The following is a 22,539-nucleotide window of genomic DNA, read 5'->3' as shown; positions in this document are numbered from 1 at the left end:
TCCCAGGTGGGAGGTGTAGAGAGACCCACCCCAACCCCCTTGTCCTGTTTACAGGGACAGACAGACAGACAACTCCTCAGTCCTGCCATCAGACAGGGGACAGAGCTTGGGGCTCAGGTGTTCTGAAAACCCTCCACATCCAAGCCTCCCAAAACAGGCTTTTTCATCCCCTCCCTTACCTCTTCCAGTCCTCCTCGGTCTCCCAGAACTCGTAGACAATGAAGGTGACCCCATCAGGCAGCTTCACTGCGGTGACACTGGCAGAAACGGAGAGGGGGTGAGCCCCCAACATGGGGCATCCCCCTGCCTCTGCAGCCACAGGTGTGCTCGAGGGTGGGCTACCAAGGGGGACCCCAGTCCCAGCAGCCCAGGTAGGGGTAGCCCCCCACACCATCCCAGCACTCCCCAGCCCATGCAGCAGTGTTGGTGAGCATGACTACATCCCAAATCCTGCTGCTTTGCCTCATTCCTTCACTTGGTCCCCACTCCAGCCCATGCCAAGCCCCCACCTCCCCAGCGGGCAGCTGCTGATGGTACCCACTGGAAGCAGTCCCGCTCCCCGGCCACGCTCTTCAGGTACTGCTTCAGGGAGCTGCAGAACTCGCCCAGGTGCTTGTGTGACACTGTCATCTCGTTCCTCACCAGGAGCAGGTACTGCCGGGCCCCCAAACACAGCATGTGAGACCACAGAAGCACAGTGACCCCCAAATGTGGCTCTGTGCTGCAGGGGTGGGGCACACTCACCGTGCAGGCCGTGCTCTCGCTGTCCGACAGCCGCTGGTGCAGGTCAAACCAGAGGGTCTGGGAAAAGGGCAATAGGCAGCACAGGGGGTGGTGGATGGGCTGAGGCTGCAAGGCTCTCTGTGCTTGGTGGGTTTCTGTGCCCAGCACTTGCAATGACTGTGCCCCCTTCTCTACAGGGAACCGACTCCAAGAACCTCTTGCACCTCCAGTCAGGACCCTTCACAAAATTCCCTGTGCTCCCATTGCAGCCAACATCCCAACACCACATCCTCATCCCTGCCCCAAAACAGCTGGGGCAAGGTTGCTGAATTGTCCCTGGGATGGCAGGACAGCCCCACACAGGGACATGCTGGCCCTTACCTTGTCCTCCAGCTTGCCAATCAGCTTGGCCAGCCTGTTGATCTGCCCCTCCAGCCCCTCTGCCTTGGTGTCAGGGGAACCTGTGCAGAGCCAGGAGACATTGATGGAGTGAGGGGCACCTGCAGGCGCCCCCTGAGAGCCCTGTGCTCCTGCTGGGACTTGAGTGCTCCAAGCCACCCCAGGCAGCCAGCACTTACCAGCCTGGAAGTTTTTTCCTTGCTCCCTGGAGACCATCCAGGTGGTGGGAGAGTAGCTGGGCACAGGGTTGTCATACCAGGTGTCACTCAGGCCGTGACCATCCTTGCTGGGGTAGTGTCTGCAACCAGAGAGCACACAGGGTGTCAGGACACAGAGTGGCATGAGCCAGCCTGGGGAGCCAGCACTGGAGCATCCCATCTGGCAGCTCTGCAAATAATGCCAGACCCCTTGGAGAGCAGCAGTGCCCACACTGTGCCCAGGCAGTGCAGGCTTCCTCCTGCACCACCCCTCAGCATCAGCCAGTGTGGGAGTGGGTCAGAAACAGAGGAATGTCAGTGGGTTGCTCCTAGCAGCCATCACTTCTCCACCTGCTTATGGAACAGCACAGCCCTCCTGGCACCACCAGCAGCCTTCAGGGACTTTTTCTGTCCTACTCAGACACCTGCAGTATGGGGCATTTGGGCCCCTGAAGCTGTGCTCAGCCATCTGCACCTTACTGGGGTTGGTTTTGCAGTCCAATGGCTTTGGTGGCTTTCAGAGAGGAAAAGCTGCTGCCACCCAGAGTGCCCCTGCCCGAATGGCTGCCCATGAGCAGAGGCTGTGTATCCCACTGACAGACTGCAGCTGCAGTTCTCCTGGAGAACAGAAACACATCCACTGTAGCACTGCCTCCAACATGCTTTCTTTGGGTCTACAAAGCCCATTTGGCTTGGAGGTTTCTCAAAGATCCAAAAAACTGTCCTGAAACACTTCTGCAGATGGAGCATCCATAATCGCCATCCAGCACCACATCCTTGGTGATCCTCCCAGGACCCTGTTTATTTGCAAGCCAGAGAAGATGCTAAAATCTGCCATCTTCACAAGGGCTTGCAGCTGCCATCCATGTGAGTGAGATGGGAATGACCCTCTCCTTTCTTCTCCACCAACAGGAAGCCTGTGCCACAGAGGGAGAGGCTGAGCAGCTCAAAGGATTTCCAGTGTTTCCTTCCAGCAGGAGCAGCTCTGTGCCAGCTGACTGTTGACAGATGTGTCTGGGAGCCCTGGCTCCTCTCGGCATCTTTTGCTAGTCAAGCAGCTCCCAGCTGGATAAAACATGCTGAGTGCCCTGGAGCCAGTGGGCACCACACCAGCCAGCATCTCCTGCCCTCCTGTCCCTCCCCTGGCACCTGGCTCCTCTTAAGCACAATCGCTGGGTTCTCTTTCCCCAACTACCTCGTAAATCAACCAGCACGGGCTCCACCATAAACATGATGTGCAGATCTGGTCCCAAAGAACATCTGCAAGATAAGGAAGCAGGAGCAACAATAAAGGGTGCAGGAGCATCCCTTTGCTACAGGCTGTGCAAATTATACCACTGCTGGTCCCGGATTATCCCCTGTCAATAGACAGGAAATTAGGCAAAAACAGACAGAGATTTATTTTAATCACAATTTAATGAGGTGTCTCCATCTTGGACCTTTGCCTTCACACTTTGTTCTACAGCCCTTTATTTTCCTGCTTTTAGGCCACCTCTTTGTCTTCATGCGGATGCAGGAGATAATTTTTTGTGGGATTTGTTTTTCTTTTTAGCTATTATTTTAACAAGAAAACAACTGCAATATTCCCTATTATGATCTGGGCCCACACATCAACTAATAAAAGCCAGCAAAGTCTTTCATGGGCTCTAATTGCTCTGCCTGATGTTGGGTTTGTTTCCTCTTCATTGTTTTGCAGGAGCTCCTACTTCTTTTTGTGGAAGGTTTGCCACAAAACAAAGAGAAGAAAGGGATGTGAGATGATGAAACCCACAGCATTCCTGCTGGAAAAGCTGCTGGGATGGTGGCAGAGCTGCCCAGGCTCTGTGCTCCACAGAGAGGAGGGAGCTGGGATTTTCACTCTCCATGTGCCCCTCTGCCCACCCATGGCTTGGGGAAGCCAAAACATCCCCATGCAAGCGTCCCAGGCCTCCTGGTTTGAAGGAAGGGCAGGAGAAGGGCCGGTCTGACAATCAGACGGGTTTCCATGGCAGCCTGTCCTGGTTAGAGCTGTGACGGTGGCACTCTGAGGAGCTGTGTGACGCTGACACCGCGGGGACTGTGCTGAGGCTGCTGCCAGCTCCTCATCGCTCAGCCAGGGCAGCATCGGGACACTGGAGTTGCTCTGCTCTGTATGGCCCAAGCTCGATGGCCCGTGCTGGGCTGCTGGTTTGGGGACTCACGGCGCTGCCTTTTCCCTCTGGAGCATTATTACACCCGCTGAGTGCCCTGGCAGGAGGGGCAGCATCCCTGGCACGGGGATCTGCCCCTGTGGGCCGCCCCAGCTCAGCTCAGGTGGGTGCCTGTGCTTTGCCCTGGGTGGGAGCGTGGTTTGGTTTGCTCACCCAGCGCTGCCCTGGTTTGCATCCCCACCACAGCGCTCTCCTTAGCGGGGACCCTGGGCACTGCAGGAGAGGCAGGCACCGGACAGGAAAGAGCGGCAGAGAAAAGCCCCCGGATTTGGAGAAGCCGGGAAGGGAGGCAAAGAAAAAGGCCCAGCTCCCCTCTGCGTCTCCCTCACCCCACAAAAGCATCCTCCTCCACCCCTTCCATCCTCCTGCAGCGGGGAGGGCAGGAGTGCCGCAGACCTGGCGGGGTTGGTTTGCTCGTCGATGGCATCCACAGCACTCTCCACGGAGCTCAGCAGCGACTGGGTCTGGTTCGCCGTCTCCTTCAGCAGGAAGCGGGTCACGAACTGGTCCACGTTGCTGCCGCTCTCGTACACCTGCAGAGGCACACGGGCAGCGCGGTGAGAGCCAGCGCCGGCCACGCAGCACCACCGGGGGCCCAGCAGCCCGGCCAGCATCCCCGCACGGGCTGGCCTCCTCCCACGGCCCAAAGCCCCTCATTGCTCTCTTTAGCATGAGCTTAAATTACTTTAAAGTTGCCTTGCAGCCAGTGGGTGCAGGTATGCAAAGTGCGTCCTGTGCTTTGGAGATCCTTGCTCAGAGCTCAGCATGTTTTACAGTGCCCTAGTCCACAACAGCATGGCCAGCCCAGCACTCAAGAAAGGGGTTTGGCGTGATTCACAGGACTCAATGTGCTCTTTGACTGCCAGAAGCTCCCAGGGTGTGGCATTCACATACCCTCTGAATAGAGAGACACTTAGCTTTCTCAGGATTTCTCCTGAGAGAAGCAGAGAAAAGAGAATGAAAAGAATCCTTATCTCATTCGCTGCTCCTGTGTTTGTGCCCATGTGGAATGTGGTGTGGAGATTGTTTACCCAAGGTTGATTGGATTCTGGTGATGGTTGTTTGGATTCACTGACCAATTGGAATCACATGTGTGTTGGGACTCTCAGGAAAGAGTCACGCGTTTGTTAGTTAGTGATAATTCTTGTTAGTGTAATATAGTTATAGTATAATAAAGTAATTAATTAGCCTTCTGAAACCACTGGAGTTCAGACATCATTCTTCCCAGATGCTGGGGGCTGCTTTTACTGATACCAGGGTAATAAAACTTTTTCAAGACAAAGAACACATAAAAATATTTTAATAGAACAACTGATCTGCATGAAGCACCCAGGGCCCCTTTCCCAGCAGAGCCTTGCTGAGCCCTGCCCATGGCCCAGTCCTGCTCCTACACCTCCTGACAGGCACCAGCACAGGTGGGACACTGGCACAGACTGTCCAGCACTGAGCCAACCAATCCAGCATTGGTTCAACACCACTCCAACCAGCTCAACACCAGCCCAAGCCCAGCCCAGTGGCCACTGACCTCACCAGCTCTGGCTGAAGCCAGCCACTCAGCATCACAGCTGAAAACATTTGCAGTGAAAAAAAGGCTCCCCGAAACCCAGGTTCAGCAGCACCACTTTTTCCCAGACCCTTTTGCACCCATCAGTGCCTGCTGGGACAGCACAAAACCCTGCTGGGCAGCCTGCCCCTGTGTGCTCACATTTCCCAGCATGGGACTCCTCTGGGAGGAATTAATGAATTTTTGGAGCTATGAGAAAGGGATGGATGCTCCTGGCTCTCTGCATTCCATCAGCAATGACCACACTCATGGGACTGGAGTGGTCCCAGCACCCCTGGTTATCTGAGCATGCAGCAGCACAACATGAGCACCCCAGGCTCCCCAAAGAAAATTATTCCTGTTTTATGGCGATGCTACTAACAAGGGTTATTTCCATGGCAACTGGAGCAGCTCTGTGGGAACCCAGAGGGCCTTTATCTCTGCCTTTATTTCCTGTATTAAATCATAAAAGAAGAATGAGCTGATGGAAGAAACCCTTTGGGGGAACTGATCACAGAGCTGATTCCTCTCCCCTGGCTTGGTAGGGAAGCATTAATTTCTTGATGCTTCTTGAGCATCCAGTTAGCAGCAGTTAATGACTTCTGTCTAACACAAGAAAACCTGCTCCTCTCCCTGAGCAGCCTCAGTGTTTCTGGGGGATATGCACAATGAGGTGATGGTGATGCTGAAGCTGTGAGAGGATGTGTAGTTAAAGGTTGGATTTTTTATTACCTAACCACAGCCTATAATCTTGGTTCAGCTGTAGGAAAAATCAAACAGGTGATTCCCACATTAATTTAAATCAGTTGAACTCCCTACATGCAGATTCAGTGGATGGATGGATGGATGTTAGGTACAAAGCTCTTCCAGCCAGTGCAGAGATAATTGGAGAGTTTGTGAAGATCTGATGCTTTCTGACAGGCCAGTAAGCCACATGGATCTGAAATCAAAACAACAGTGATTTTTTTTCCTCCCACTTAACTAACTGGCCATTTGCCAGCCCAGCTGTGACATTTGCTCTCAGGAGCTGAATTAGAAATGCACATGCTTAGAGGTTTTTTCAGCAATCCCTCAGGTTCTCCTCTAGCATGTGTCTTCTTCAGGGTTGCAAAAACAAACCATTAAAAGGACCAGCTATAAAGGGATCCTTCCCATTGTCTTATTAAAACATTTGTCAGACTATCCTAGTGAGATTTAATGAGGTTTAGTCTTATTAATTCCACCCTGAAGAGTTATTTCCTCCTTGCTTAGCTTGAGAAGTTAAAATATTTATGGAGATCGTGTAATAATTGCCGCTCAATGAAGCTGCTTTGTGCCAGAAACTCTTGCACATCTCCAAGCCTGCTCTTTCCCATCCATCATTTCCAGACAAGCTCTTTGCTGAACTGCCTGGCCTTGACCTCTGCAGCAGCAAACAGGGGCCATGAGTGTTCACAATGAGCAGCAAGTGTGAAAACATCATTGAAAGGATGGCCTTGAGATTTCTGTGCTGATGGCTCCCAGGAGAGCCTCAGAAAGCATCATGATCTGACAAAGCAGGAAATGAAACAGAGACCTTCAAAACGGAGAGAGGAGTGGGAAAAGGACAGCATGCATTACTGGGGAAATATCGCCCAGGGCTGGGTCTCTGGTCAGCTGGCTGAGGGCCAAATCCCAAATCCACCCTCCTCCTCCACATCGCAGGCTTTTCATGTCTGCAAGGCACCTTCCCACACACGCTGGCAGCCAACAGAGGGACACCGTCTGCTCAAAGCCCACCACAACCCTTCCAGCTTTTGATTTCCACAGGAACCCACCCAAAATTGCCCAAATTCTGGCACAGATTAATGAAAACACCCCTGGGATGTGTTATGTGTGCAAAGCATAACTGGGATTTTGATGCTGTTGAGTGTTTGGATTTTCCAACCAGTGCTAAGTTTCCCTCACCAGACACTGGCAAATGGATGCTTAAAAATGGGCTCTCGTGGCCATGTCCTTGTGGGTATCAGGTACTGGGGAATGAGAGTTTTCAATGTTGTTGAACATCTCAAAGCTTCTTTGCTGGCATTTTTAAAGGTCACTATTCAGCTCATTAGGACCACAGGATGTAAAATATAGATTATTTTGCACCACCCACGAACTTGGAGACCCACTGTGACCTCCCCACATCTTCCCTTTGCCTCACAGGGTTACAACCTGACCAACAAGGCTTCCCAGTGCTGGCTTCCAGCAAGACTGGCCAAATTGGATGACAATTACCACGCCTGGGGACACTGATGATTTCTCCAACTGTTAAGAACCACAGTCCAAGCACACCCACAGAGTGATGCTGCCGAAATGAGAAGGCTTTTCAGTTGGAAACCAAAGGCAACTCTGTTTCACCCACACTTTTCCTCCAGCTAAAAAAGCAAAACCCAACAACAATCTTATTGCCATGCCATATAACACCCATCAACCTCATCCCAGGATGATGGGAAGGTTATCTTCCACCCACCCAGCCCTTTAAAAACCGGGTTCGTGTTGCACGGTAATCTCTGAGTGGCTGATTTAAATTCGTTGCTCATAATTGCCTGTTTGCTTCCAAGAGATATTTTCTTATAATTAAAATAACACTCAGCCCTGCCTCTTTCTCCCTTCACTCCCCCCGACTTTTAAATCCTTTCCAAAGCAGAGACCCAAAACTGATTGCCTGGCACATAATCAGTAGGAGAGACCTGAGGAGAACAGGCATTTAAATAGTTGATAAATGAAGGCATTACCATATGAAAGACCTTCATCCTTCCCGAAACAGCTCTAAAAAACCAAATGAGACACCTGTTCAGATTTAAAAAATGACAACAGCATCATATGGATCTGAAAAGTTTTTTGCTATAAAATCCTCCTTCTGCAAATCTCAATGTTGGACTCTTCTCAACTCATGCTTACCTTGGGTGGTCCTGAAGGTCTCCTGCCATGGACCCTTTCCAAGCAATTTATCACAGGACTTCTCTATTCTCAGTATCAGAGATCCTCCCTGCTGCACTGGAATCCATCACTTCTCGTGCAGCCACACAGGTGGAAGGGCAGGAGTCTGCTGGCCCACCCAGGGGCTGTGCTGTACTTCCCCAGGGTCACCTGTGGATCCAGAGGCTTCTGGTCCCTTTGCATCCTGTCCACTCACCCAGCAGGCTTGCAATAGGCTGGGAAGTGTGGCCTCCTACTTCTCAGCCCCCTGGCTATAATCAGCCTTTTGCTTCACACATGTTCCTAATTAGCTGTATTTAGTACCCACAAGGCAGCAATTTGATACATATTTCATTTCAGTTTTCCAAGGAAAGTGCGGGTTTTGTTTTCCAAACAGGACCTACTCAAAGGACCCTGCAGATGTAGCAGTGTGGGATGGTCATGCTGCTGAAGGCTCAGCCTGGCTGTGCCACATGCTCATGCTTTGACTTGCTCCCTCCCTCCACAGCTGCTCAGACTGTTTGGCAAGACAACAGCACTGACACCTTCACCATACAATTTACCTAAATCCCAGGAGTAATAGACCTAAAATGGGAGGGAAGAGGAGGAAAACCATGTCCTACAGGGAGGTCCATGAGAGCTGGAGCCAGGACAGCACAAGCAAGACCTCCAGAGAAGATGCTCTTCCTTTCCAGAGAGAATGGAATGAACTTTACAGCAACAGACCAGCAGAAGAGCAGTGAAGGAGGATCTTAATCTAAAAATAAGTTCCAGAAGAGACCTTAAGATTCATCTCCCTGCCAGTCCCTGCTCCCCACAGTCTGGCAGCCCAGGTGGATCTCCTGCACAGCCCTGCAGAGCTGGCAAGAAACTCGCTCCGGATGGCATCGCATGGGGAAGCAGAGTTCTGGGCTGGAGTCTGAGCAGAAAAGTTGGGGAAAATTCAGTTCTTGCAGAACTGAAGCAGCACATTTTGCTTTAATTTGTGGTGCAATATTTTCTTAAATCAGCTTCAGAGAAGAGTTGCAGAAATATTTTCTGAGAAGCTAAATGAGCACCTCCTTTCCTTTCAGATTGTTCTTCAACTATAAATTTCCATAACTTTTCTGAAGATCAGCATCTTTTTTTTGATATAGAAACTGACACAGAAATTGTTCAGAAGTGTGTCATCCAAAACACACAGAGAGTTGGCTCATCCTTTACCAGTTCACTGCCCCATCACCATTCATTTCTTTTTCCAGCCACAGCCATGCACCATGATTACATCTTTGACTGCATTGTGGGAGTGTTTCAGACCTGGCTGTGCTGCACTGCAGTGACCCCATGGGCTTCAAACCCAGACCAGAGGTCTGCAGCTGTTGTTCATTTAACCACCATGAGGCAAGGTCAGAACATGAGGTCTGTGAGAAGCCTTGAGCAGCTCACATTTTCTGGGCTGGGCACATCCCAGAACTGCCACCACTGTGCTGCTGTTCCACCCTGCCAGGGTCCATCCCCTGACATGGCACAGCCCTGCCCCAGGAACCTGACACCCTTGGTGTGAGCACCAAGTCCAGAGCAGGAGAAAACCTGCTCAAGTTAAATGAAAGGCTGAGATAAAGGGTTAGCTGGAGGATGGGAAGAAAATGTTCTTTTTGAGGATTATTTCTAGCGACTATTTTATCTCGAGGTGTCATCATTCAAAAAAGAGCAATATCACTTTTGGCAAGCTTAAGTTTGGCAGGTAAGAATGCAAACAAGAGCACTTGATATCGCTGATCTGGGCTGCGCTGTAGAACAAAAAATACCATCCACCATTTTTAGCATCCAAGACTGCTGGCAGGTGATTCTCACTCTGGGGCTGTAACTGAGCTGCTCAAACAAGCACAGTTTGCAGTTTGCTGCTGGGGCTGAAAACTGGGGTGACCCATGGTCAGCCTGGCACCAGCAGCAGGGAGGGGACATCTCTGCAGCACCTCCACGAGCCCCAGGAGCCCAGCATCTCCTGTTCTCTGCAATTACATCTCAAAAGGCAGAGACAAGAAGGATGGATTGCTGCAGGAACATTTTAACTCACAAATAACTTGCAAACCTATTCACCTGTATGTAGATACCTCTTTGCTCCCTACTGCTACTGGAGCAACAGCAGCTGGTCTTGAAGGTCAGTGCACTCATTTTTTTATGATTTACATATTCTCTCATCTAAATAATGAATTTTAAGGGGAAAATGCATTAGCAGCTGCTTTGGGTACAGTGCCAGTCCATAAGAACACATGTGGTGCTTGGCACTCTGACAGGAGAAGGCTCTCAGGGGGTGTGTGTTGTGTCACCACCTGGTCATATCTCCTCTCCATTAAATGTCCATTAAATGAGATAACTGAGAGAGTGGCAGTGGAGCTGTCAGTGAGCAAGCAAGGAGTAAAACACTGTCTTTCACATCTCCTTGCTCTCTCTCCAGGACCAAAGTTTATCCTGAACACCAAGCAGTGGCTGGTCCAAGGCCACCCTCACATCCTTAGGGCTGGTCCATAAACCCTCCCTGCTGTACCCTACTCTTCCCTGAAGCCATTCATTCTGGCATGTTCATGGGCAGTTGCAATTTCAGCCCCATTTTTGGGTAATTTTGCTTTCCAAGCACTCTCTTTCCATGTGGGATAGGGCATGCATCAGTCAGTCACCAGTGCTTCCTGGACCTGTCTGCTGCCCAACAGAAGCATCCCCAGGAAGGAATGATTTGACTTTAAATCTAAGCTGCTTCATCCTTGAAAATATTCATCATTCAGCATTTTTTGGATTCTTTGCAGCTTGCTTGTAAAGTTTGCCTCCCCACTCAAGGTCAGCCTTGCTGATGCTTCCATGGCCAGTCCTGCAAAACGCTGAACTGGCAGAAGCTGGAAGCAGGAGCAATCCCAGTGCAGCTGGCAGTGGGAGCTGGACCTGTCAGGAACAAGGCTAATTGAGCCTCTCGGGCTCAAAACGCCACACTGTTATTTTACCAAGCTAAGTCACATTTCCCAGGGTGTCTGGGTGAGGGTGATAGTAAAAGGGTTTCAAAATCATGGGGATTAAGGGTTAAAAGGAAAAATAAGCTTAGTAGGCCCTGGAAAAATAAATACCCTAAGCACATGGAGAAGTCGTACTTGCTAGAACTGCACTGTGTAGCTAGTACATGATAAATGATATAATTGTTAGATGTGATGATTGTTTAGTAATTAAATATAATTACTGTTTAATCATAAGAATAATCATGAGAAACTGTGGTCAGTGACCTAAGAAAGATCACCAGAAACTCATGTCAATGTATACAATAGAACAATATAAGTTTAATAATTAATATGTGAGTTATGTAACGATAGAATATAAAATACATTCAGCTCAAAATCCGTGTCGGAGTCAGATTTGGGTCTGTACCCCTGATTCCCAGAGCTCTTAATAAAAGCACCTGCAGATAATCATATCCCGTGGTTATGTGTGTTTCCGAACGCTCACAAGGCTGCAGGGGTAAACAGCACCTCTGCCATGGCCAGGCACCTCCCCTGTCACCCCCAAAGCTGACAGGGATATGGGAGCATGGGGTGGGCACTGTCCCCTGAGGCAGGGGCTCAGTGGCCGAGGGCAGGGCCAGCAGCACCCTGGCCCTGCTCTCCCAGCTCCCACACTCCCCTGGCACTGGCACAAGCCACCCCCTTCCCCGTCATGTTGCTTTTGGTCTTTGCTGACTGCACTACACAACAGTAAAAGAGAGTTATATAGGAACATCTCCTGCTGTCAGCTTTATTTAGAACCCAAAAGTGCATTTCCTTTCTCTCCAATTTAACTTTGAATTTCCAGTTGTCACCGGCAGTCATTTCAATGCGGCACGGACATCACTGTATTGGAAAATAATTACAATGACAGATTTTGTTTTGCTGTGTGAGACCTTCCACTACTGAATCTAATTACTGCTGATACTTTACGAGCTCCTCCAGCACGAGATAATTGCTGCTTTCTCTTTTTATGACCAAGAAATAATCAGTTGTCTTTTAAGGTGAGAAATATAAACAGCAATTAAATACCATGGTTCTCCATGCCCTCTTGTCAGCTGGCACCTCTCAGAAAGACAACACAGAAAAAAGTTAGGCTTCATTAATTGTTTGCCCCAAATACATTGAAAAGGAGGGAATAGGAATGCTCCTATATGATTGATAGTTTTCTCCATCTTAGGAAATGTGTATTTTATTATAGAGAAGCAGGAGCAGCTCACAAGCCAAGCAGTTTTCTCAGAATGCTAAGCATCATCACCCAGCCCTTTGCAGGATCTGGCCACAAGAAAAGGCATAGGGACAGCAACAGGCTTGAGCATCAGGGGGCACACAGCTACACTTTACCAAAAACCTGCTGCTTTGGTCACCTTTCACCTCTTCCAGTATTTCTAAAAATATCCATTAAATGTATGAATCTTCTAAACATCCTGCTACCCCATCAGCATGAGACCCTTGGTTACAGCATCACATGAGGAGAAGATGGAGCAGAAGGAAACTCCCCCATCCCTGAAAGTGCCCAGGGCCAGGCTGGATGGGGCTTTGTACTCCACTGGTCTAGTGGAAGGTGTCCCTGCCCATGGCAAAGTGGTGGAACTTGATGAGATTTAAATTCCTTCCAAAACAGATGTATCCTGTTTGAACACTGGAGACAGGTTTCTCTACCACCCACAAGCTTCTTTTCTGTTTTGTTTTTTGTTTTTGTTTTTTTTTTTTTTTTTTCTCTGCTTCTTTACAGGAACAAAGTGCCTGCCTTTGAATAATTCATTGATGAGGTTTGTACCACTTTGTTCACAAAATCACAGTGGGGAGCAGTGTTTTTCATTAAATACTTCTTTGCCACCTCCTCTCTGTGATGGAGTCTTGCTCTGCTTGCTCTCATGCCAAAAACCTGCCAGGCAGTGAAGAGCAGCACACCCCACGGGCTGATGAAATGAGGGGATGGGAGGATGCTGGGGCAGCTCTCCCTCACCTGGCCTGGGGATTTTAGGTGTTGTGGTCCTCCAGTGTCACAGCAGGAAGGTGCCTCCAGTGCTCCAGATCTCCCTGTTTCTCTCCACTAAGTCATGATGCAGGTGACCAGCTCAGGTTTAGGTAGATCACCGTGACCTGTTGCAATTAAGGCAGGTGACTCCTGCCACAACTTGCTGAATCAAGGAGGGAGAAAGGTGTTCTTCTTATGAGTGGATTTGGATTATGAGTAACCATCCTGCTTCTGCTGCAGATGTCTCATGGAAGGTAATACTTAAATGCTTAGATGCCTAATTTATAAGCAGGGAATAGACCATCTTCCTCTTGCAAAGTGTTAAGAAGAATTAGTCATGTATATTCACATCACATTGGAAAAGCAGTGGTGGAAGGCATCACGAACAGCAAGATGGAATGAATTACTAAGATCTTTATTAGCATGTTAACATTTATTTAAAATATATATTTGGCAAACCTGATGGTCATGAAAATTGCTAATAATGAATATAAATGAGACATGAACAGACACAGGAACTTAATAATAAAAAATTCTTGTTGTTCTGATTTTTCTAACCCTTTCATAATGTTGATAAAAAAAATCACTAAGACTTCAGACAGATCAGTGCTTGGCCAAAGACTTTTGCCTTTAATTTATTATGGCAAGACATCAGTATGTTAAATATATGACTTCACTTTCCATGCTGCCTTCCTCAGAAAAATCAAAATGGATGAATTTTGATCAAGCAAGGAAATCAAGCTCTTTACTCAACAGCAAGAGGGGAGAGAAATTTGCCATTTCCCATTCTAACTCCTGAAATTTCTTATCATTGTCACTTCTTTAATGTGGAGTAATTTGCGTTTCTCTTGTAGCTTCAAAGATAGATGGAAGGGAGACTTCAATGTGGATTGCTTGCAGGAGAACTGTAGGTGGATTGGGAAGTACTTACAAATGTTTGGAAAAAGCAAAACCTTCCTCCCTGGCTTGGCCCTCAGTGTATTACCTTGCTGCTCACCAGTGAAGAGGAAAACTGATTTTATTCATTGTGGCACAAAACAATAATGCAAATGTGGTTAAAGTTGGAAGTGGGAGAAGGGATTGATTCTCCTGAGGCAATAAGTATCACTGATACAGCCCAGTTGCACTATTAAGTGGTGTGGAAGGACAGGAAATAATTTCAAAGGAACTAAAGCTTTATAAACACTTCTCTAAGCCTGGTAAGACAACAAATGATTGGTGCTCCTCTCAGCAGGGATGTTTATATGGTACATCAGCTCAGATTTTATAGATATTCCTAAATGAACTTCAATATGCTTCTTGATCTGTGTCACTCTCTATAATAGTCCAGTATCATTAACACTCATGCTGGATTTTTAAGGACTTAGGCCTACTTTGCACATATAAACCAGGTCATTAGATCTCAGTTTTGGTGTTTGCATGATTCCTCTGCAGTCCTTTGAATACACAGCCCTCTAGTTTCTAATACAGCAGCTTCACACATGGCAGCTTTGTTTGGAAGCAGGTTGCCTTCCAAGGTGGAAGCTGGATTTAAAGGCAGCTCTATAATAAGAAGTTTCCAAAAGCCCTCTCAGGGATGCTGACAACAACTCATGCATTCCAAACCCCACCTGAGGGACCCAGAGGCTGTGCTGTGTGCACTGCAGGAGGACACAGCACTGCTGAAGAGGGTGAGGACCTTTCAGATTGATGTGCTCTATTCGTGCAACTTTGAGGCCACTCACCCTGAGCTTGTGAAACGTGGGGTGCAGGAAGGAGCACTCACCCGTTTGGTGTAGTCCATGGCCTTCAGGATGGAGAGGTTCAGCATCTCCAGGGAGGCCAAAACATCTTCATAGTCTCCCATATGGTCAGCAAAATAGTCTGGGAAAACCAAGAGAAGCATGATGGGAACATGTTAGTGTAACTTGAGGCTACTTGGCACAGCAAGATCTATTACTGGTGGTAACATAGACCTGAGAGGTTGGTTCCAGGGATATTTTTATACTCTATATCCTCAGCCAAAGTCACAATTTGTCCTGCAGGGATGGGAAGTGGTGTGATTCCCACGAAGTATGGGACCATTGCACAAAGGAGATGTAAGACCCAGTAGCTCCCATTGAAAATAACTCCTCAGGTTCTTTTTTTCTATGCCTACTTCTGCATTTGATTGTATATGGTCTCCCTCCCTCCTACTGCTGGCATGGAGGAAGGGGTCTCAAAAGAAATCCCCTTTCCATTCCCTTGACATTCTTTGCCACTTAAAGCATCTAAATACCTCCCAATTCACCCCATTTTATATGAGCTGAGAGTGGCCTTCTATCTTTCCCTATGTGCCTATCACATTTAGACCTCAGCCCACAGTCACAGGTTGAACAAGCTTTTGAGAATAAAATATGCCTTGAAAAGAACAGAGCTGCAAGCTGGGCCCAAAATCACGTGTTCTGCACAGAGAGGGAGCCACACATTCTCTGTGCCATCCTTGTCCTTTCCCTGTTTCTGGTGATTGACACAGCAAAAGCTGTTCCTTAAAAGCCACCAGTGCTGCTCCTCAGCACCAGGACATGGAGTTTCACACTGAGGTGACATCTCTGTGAAATGCAGCAAGACATAAACTTCAGGAAACAGTCCCACTAATTAGGTTTTCTTGGGTTAATTAGAAGTGCCTATAGGTATTTATAGTCTGAGAACATATCCAAAGGGAAGAGGAATTTGGCAGAACCGGAATGTCACAGCATGACTGACAGCAGCTGTTCCATGATAAGTAAACAGCTTACTCTCATTGCAGTGTGTTTGGTTTTTCCTTCCTGCTTGGGAAAGAAAAATTGAGCAGATCTGATAGGTAAAGACTTAGTTTCTAAGTCCTGAGACAAAAAGCTGGACCCATCCATTTCAGGAGAAATGAGCTGTTGTGGGCACAGCTCAGCCCTTGAGACTGACCAAGGAGGAGAACAGAGTTGACTTTAACAAAGTATTCAGCTCTGCTGCTTTAGCATTACTTATTCATGGGAAGCTGCAGGGCTCAAGAAATAACTTTTAAGATGCTCTCAACATTTTATAACACACAAGCCATTTCAAGAGAGACATCACAGCTCCCATTTAGACAAACTGAGGGTTTATGTTTAAGACTTGGAAGAGAAGCAAGCAAATAAATCACAGGCATGGGCAGGTATTCAGCAGATAACAGATCTAGGCAGGGGCCTGTGCTGATCAATCCTTTCTCTGGCTTCCCCTAGCTTTCCCCAGGAGGTGATGGGTTTATCTCCCTTCTCTCCTGGCAGCTTCACCCCTGGGAGAGGCAGCGAGATGGGATCACTCTGGGTGACAGCCATGTAATTTCCTGATTTTATCAGAGTGATGGAGAAAGCTAGAGGGGTTAAACAATGCCATTGTTACCCCAAAGCTGTGGGGGTTTGATTTCTTGGGTCAGCTGGCAAGGAGACCTACTGCAGTAAGAATGGAGGGATGGGAACAAGCCCTTCATATTCTCAGCAAACAAAAGGATTTTATGGAAGTCTTCATTTCTTGCATACCAAAGCAAGGACAAGCAGGAATAACAGTGGAAAGGGGAAATGTTGTTTTTGCTACCAGCTTGGAGTCTCAAAATGGTGTGGGCATGGTTTGAGTACACCAGGAGGAGAGAAACCCTGGACAATGTCCTGGTGCAGGCACACCCATGGCCAGAGAAATCTTTATGGTATCAGGAATAAGGAATCACTGCCTGGGGCTGGCACAGGCACCCAGTGCCCCCATCTCTGTCTGCACAACCCACTCCCAGCCTGGCTTCCAAAGGCTGCAATTAGCTGCAAAATGGTGAAGGTAAATGGTGAAGACCTGCTGAGGTGGCTTCATGTGTTCTTCAGGAGGAGAGGAGAAGAGATGGATGAGTTCTCTGCAAGGCCACACACCTCTCTATCCATCTCCTCCCAAAAAGCTGGGGTGCAGTGAAACATTTCCCAAGCATCCACAGAAAAACACATCTGAGAGAGCAGATTGAGTCACCTCTATTGAAGCAAAGCCCTTCAGAAGTCCCAGCAGGAAACGTTCCCTTTCTGGTCAAGGTGTGGGACAAAATATTATCACAGATTTTCTGTTCAGCCTTTAATTTTGGCACACTGTGGGAGGTACAACAGAGGTAGTGCACCCCTCAGGCAGCCTGCTGGGAAACACTAAGGCTGGCCTAAGGAGAAACATGTTACAGGTCTTGCAGAAGGATATGGGTTTATTGAACTTCAGAGCAAAGCTGGAAGCCACAACACCTCCAGAAATTAAACTCCAGCTTGTTATTGAACAGGTCCATGTGCTTCGCTTAGGTCTGACCCCATTTGTGTTGCAAGAAAATGAAAAAAGTTCTGCCAATTTTCCTGTGGAATAGGAGCAGAGCAGCAGCAGGGCTGAGATCCCCCAGCTCCACAGCACTGCAATCTCTGCTGGGTTTCATGCGACCCTCGGAGGCCCTCATGCACACCATGATTGCTTTTGCCCAAAAGGAGGGAATGCACTCACCACACAGCTCCTTGGTGTCCACATTGCTGGAGGAGGGGGAGAACCAGGCAGGGAGCAAGCAGAAAAAAAGAAAGAGGAAGAAAGAAAGACAACTTTAATGCAGAGGACAGGTGAAGGCTGCAGTTAGAATTCCCACACTCCAGATGCCCTCCTGAAACATTACCCACCCCCTCAGCATCCCCCAGCCACCAATGGGGACAGCCTGTGGAGAAGAGCAGGGTTGGTTCACTCAGGGCATCTTCAGCATCTGTGCAGCTGGAACAGGTTCACAAGTTATTTTGGATGTTCCCTGAGAGGGAAATGGGTACTTGTACATCCCCCCTGAGGGGGCACCTTTGCCAAAGGGGGACACAGCACACTTGGCACAGCAGCTCCTCTGACTTCCTTACAAACATCCAGCCTGGCAACGCCCCAGTGAGACACTCGATATGGCACAAGAATGTGTTTGTTCCCATTTACTCTGAATAAAAATTTGCAAAATATACTTTTCTCAATGGACCAATTCTCTTAATTCTGCCCTTATGAAGCAGCTCTTGCCCGGGATTGCCTCCAGACAAAATGGCACAATTACTTCTTAACACATGAACATTTAGTTTACATAGCAACATCTCAACAAACAACCTGCTTGGGAAATAAAGATTGCTGCTAATCTCTTTGTGCCTCCTATTCCCACACAATCATTAGTGCCATTCAAGGACTGGAACAATCCCTTAATAGAATTATATTTTATCCATCCATTTATGTCCTGGAAAGTTATTTCTTTACCTAAACTCATCCCTGCTCTGGCTAACCTGCCAGCATAAGGGGATTAGGGCTTTCCCTGACAGCATCCTCCTGCAGCCCTGCCTTGACACCCAGACCAAGGCAAGCACAAATGCCTCGGGCTCATGAAGTGCTGCCTGAGCCACCCCTGTGTCCTGCTGAAACAGAACGTGATGCTGAAGCACAGTCCCTTTGGGTAAGTGCTGCCTGCCATGGGGAGGAGAAGCCACCTCTTGTCTCGGCCCCTGGAGGAGCAGGACACCCCTGCAGGGGTGGCAGCGAGAGCTGGCACAAGCTGCAGCTGCCCCTCTGCAAAATGAGCTTTTGCACTACCTTATCTTCGTTCTCTTGGAGACTTATCTTCCTTAAACCCTGGAATTACTTCCCTGAATCCTACAAAAGCCCCTGGGGGTGCTGTGGGCTCAGCTTCCCTGACAAGATGTTCTCCTGGCCAGATCCACTGAAGGCACAGATAGAAAGCGCTGTGCAGCAGAGCCACTGCTGATCCCTGGAGCTCTGGCACTGCTCAGCACTTTGCAGCAAGTGGTTCCCAGCCTGGAGCAGCAGTGCAGCAGCAGAGGAGTTCAGGTGAGCCCCCAGCAGATGCATTTCCAGCACCTGTGCCAGCCCCAGGACCCTGGCTGGTTCTTCACCAAAGCACACAGCCTGGGAAGTCAGAAGTTGCTTGCAGACACGTGCGTAAGAGTAGTTTTGACAACAGCATCACCCATGAAGTGTTTCAATAATATTTTTCAGAAGATAGCTATTGTTTATAAACACCTACTGCCGTGGTTATGGGTTTGCAGCTAGGGCACGTTATTGAAAAAAAATCTGTTACTGTATTCCGATTCTGCGTTGTAATAATTGATCTGTTGCTGCCAAAATTGGTCTTTTATCTCCTCACATCTTGCCATTGTATGATTTAACTTAATTGTGCTTGAATGTTAAAGCAGCTGAGAAGTTGCTTTTAATTTTAAGCTATCTTGCCTTCAGAATAAGCCTAATGAAAGAAATTACTGAAGTCACAAGCTGACTTAATAAAAAAATATGATAATGTTTAGATGAAAAACTGTAAGGAGAAATCAGTGGGTACTTGAGCAGGCTTTTTCCATCCCCCAGGAGTCTGCCTGCTGGGAACATTGCTGACACAGAGCCGTGCCCCCACCACTCTTACAGGGAGGGGGTTTCTGGCTTGGGCTGCACAGCAAAAGCCACGTGCAATATACCCAGCTACAAAACAATTTACCTGCTGATCTGATGCTTTAATACTTTAGTAACTAAGCCCCACCTGGGTGATGGCAGTAGGGATTTTTATTGTGCAGATATTAAGGCTCTGGGGCTCAGCCTGGTGAAATGGGAGGTGGCAGCTCCTGACGAGCCCCTTGTCATCCCTAACCCTTCATCCCAGAGCTCCCCTTCAGCTTCAGTTTTTGGAGCAATCACGTATCACAAACCCCTTCAGAAGAAAAACATTTACGTGAGCATTAGTTGCCAGGTTTTTTTCAGATGCCAGACATTTAACATTCCTGTATACAACAATAAGCTAAAAAGAAAAATCGTGACAAGTTGTTCTCATGTTTTCAGGAAAATAATTTTAAAAGTCTTTCAAGTACCGGAACACTTGGCTGTGAATTAGCTTTCAATTTTTATTACATTAATAATATGACTAATTCAAGATCTTATTGAAGCCATAACCCAACTAACTAAGCAGAATATAATGAAGTTTAAGTAGAAATGAAGGGATAATTAAAGATTTCTGTGTCGTACAATTTTTTATGCATAGTAGAGGCCACATATGTCTGATCTTGTTCCAAAACAAAGTCTTTCTTTCAAAGGAGAAAAAAAATCAAGAAAAGCCAAGTATTTTTGAAAATCTAGGCCTTTTCTCTGTTTTCCAACTAATGAGGCTGCAGCACAACCCTGTATCCCCAGTCTTGCTGGGGTGTGCACCCTTTGAGGTGACTTTCCAAGGCTAAGATATACTTTGGAGATTCTCCATTTGCCATTTGGGACCTAATTGCTTCAACAGAAGTAGGAGGCAAAGACGAGATGTGAGATGTCAACCCAGATTACCTTCTGCAAAGGCAGAGCCCAAGCCATGAACTACTTTGGCCACGAAAAAAGGACAGTTTATTGCTCACCACTCCCCCTCAGTTAAAGACACTGGGATCATTTGACCAGATAAACATAGTGGCAACAGGGAAATAGTTTTCTGTCCTGGTTCACATCCAACTGTTTCAAAGAAAAAGAAAAGACCTCTAATCATGATACTCCTCCTGTGTGTGTGGGAGTTTAAAGAGCAATGGAGGAGTTTAAAGAGCAATGACCATGCTGTGAGAGCATCCCTTCAGTGGGCTTAATTAAGTGAATTTGTCCAGAGAGTAATTACTGATGCATGACTTGTGCAAGCAAGAGGCTGCCCAGAGTAATGGCTGTGTCTCCTGCATACTCCAGAAAGAAAAACATTTCTCCCCACAAAGCCCCACCCAGCATTAAATTGTGATTTGATGAGCATCTGAGCTAATGAGGATCCTTGGGAAGTCACATCTCTCTTCCATGTCCCTGACTGGGGATTGTCCATGGACAGGCTTTATCAGAGCTGTCCTGCACTGACTCTGCTGCTTTTCCATCCATATATAAGCTTTTCTTATTTCTGTAAATGCCTTTCTTGAACCATGCTGCCATCCTTGAGACTTTATCCCAGGAAGAAGGCACCATCAGACAGAAGACCTGCTGCACCAGGGTGTCCAGCAGCCCAGGGCTTATGGCACCAGGCTGAGCCTCCCAGCAGCCAGACCTCTGGCTAGGTGATGGCACCATGCAACCTCCAGGTCTTGGGTCAGAACCTCCAGCTCACTGGTCCAGATCAACCTAACACTTTCTTAAAGCAAATTTATGTTTTCCACCAGGAAAAAAAAAAAAAATACTCCTTCTGGAAATTCCCTGTGATGATTATTTGTATTAGCTCTTAATAAGCAAGCCCAGTGGAGCACAGCACAGGAAGGAGCATCCAGAGAACATCCCAGGAGGCATCAGCATGGCAGAGTCAGGGATGTCCTGGTCCAGTGCTGCTGCTGACCTGCAGAGGCTCCTTCCAACAAACTCAGCCAGGAGTCTGCAATCCAGCCTCTCTCCCTCTCTTTCCCAGCATCTCCCTGCCTCCCTAAGGCAAGGCTGATGGCCTCTGACTTCCTGTCCTTAACATATTTTTACAGATTTCAGCTGAAGAGAGGAGAGGAAAAGCTATCTCAGAATTAAAAAGATTATGTGGAGGAGAGGAACATGAGATTTCCTTCCTGGGTTTCAGCTCAGCCAAAGGAAAGGTCCCAGGCACCCCCAATGGGCAGTACAGTCAAAAACATAATGGGAATTCAGAAGTTGCAAATACATCAAAGTTTCATCTTCACGTTTCTCATGTAAATATCTGCCTGGATGTGCTGCTCAAATGCTGCTCAGTGCCCCATCAGCTTCAGCTGAAGATAATAACCCTTTTCCTTGGGCAGATGAAAGGTTTGCATCAGCAGCCACATGGCTTAGTCACTTCACCAGCACAGAAAATGGAAGGGTTTTTTTTCCTGAAATCACGTTCTACTTTTATTTCCATCTTTTATTCACAGCTTTGGGTTTGCTATAAGGCTTCAAACGAGCACGGAAACAAATTATCCTCTAGCAGTAACCACCTGCAGAACTCATTTTCATTTAGGAAAGACTAAAAAACAACAAGTGCAGCTGGAATGTATTATTATATCTGATGATAAGGCTTCCAGTCCCATCAGCAACAGCGCTGTGTTATCTCAACACCTCAGAAGTGGCAAATATGCATCCAGATGCCTACTAAGGGGTCACAGATGGTCACTTCTGATCATTAGTTTCTGAGCTGAGTTTCTGAGCTCAATGAAACATGTTTTACACAAACCCCAGAGTGAGAGAAATTATTCCAGGCAGAACAAGAGAAATACCAAATACTGGCTGCCAGTCAGGAGCTGAATAATTCTAAAGAATTAAACAACTTTCCAAGCCCATCATTCTATCTTCTGGTGAATTCTGGTAAATCCTTCCCAAGACCTATCCAAATACCTCCCCTTTACCCACCTGATTGCTTAAGGAAAAAAACCTAAACCGCTCTTGTGGTATTACTTATAAAAGGACCTCCAAAATCTGGTGTGCCACATGCAAAGAAACAGCAGAAACCATATGCCAAGGCTGTCCACCACCAGAAGGACATCCAACCACCTGCAGCTTCAAATGACACAGAGAGAGGATTCAGAGCATATATCAGTTTTGGGCTTTACTTCTTTAGCTGTGGCAAGCTGGCAATTAAGATTCTGGTGCCCAG

General features: G+C 47.7%; 1 protein-coding gene across 1 annotated transcript in view; it reads right to left on the bottom strand.

Annotated features, from left to right (window-relative positions):
• The window catches only part of NECAB2 (N-terminal EF-hand calcium binding protein 2), a 74,171-nt gene that overhangs the window by 1,261 nt on the left and 50,371 nt on the right, over positions 1-22,539 (bottom strand). The window contains exons 4-11 of the mRNA XM_021535238.4: positions 17,442-17,467; positions 14,722-14,819; positions 3,905-4,041; positions 1,302-1,420; positions 1,105-1,184; positions 745-801; positions 542-654; positions 180-257 (exon numbers count right to left, since the gene is read on the bottom strand). Coding sequence (XP_021390913.1) covers positions 180-257; positions 542-654; positions 745-801; positions 1,105-1,184; positions 1,302-1,420; positions 3,905-4,041; positions 14,722-14,819; positions 17,442-17,467 — 708 coding nt within the window. The remainder of the gene's footprint in view (positions 1-179; positions 258-541; positions 655-744; positions 802-1,104; positions 1,185-1,301; positions 1,421-3,904; positions 4,042-14,721; positions 14,820-17,441; positions 17,468-22,539) is intronic.

Source organism: Lonchura striata, chromosome 11 (assembly GCF_050655825.1).
Source record: "Lonchura striata isolate lonStrDom1 chromosome 11, ASM5065582v1, whole genome shotgun sequence".
Classification (NCBI taxonomy): Eukaryota; Metazoa; Chordata; class Aves; order Passeriformes; family Estrildidae; genus Lonchura; species Lonchura striata.
Note: the sequence above shows the minus strand (reverse complement) of the source record. Positions and strands in the feature narration are given on the sequence as shown.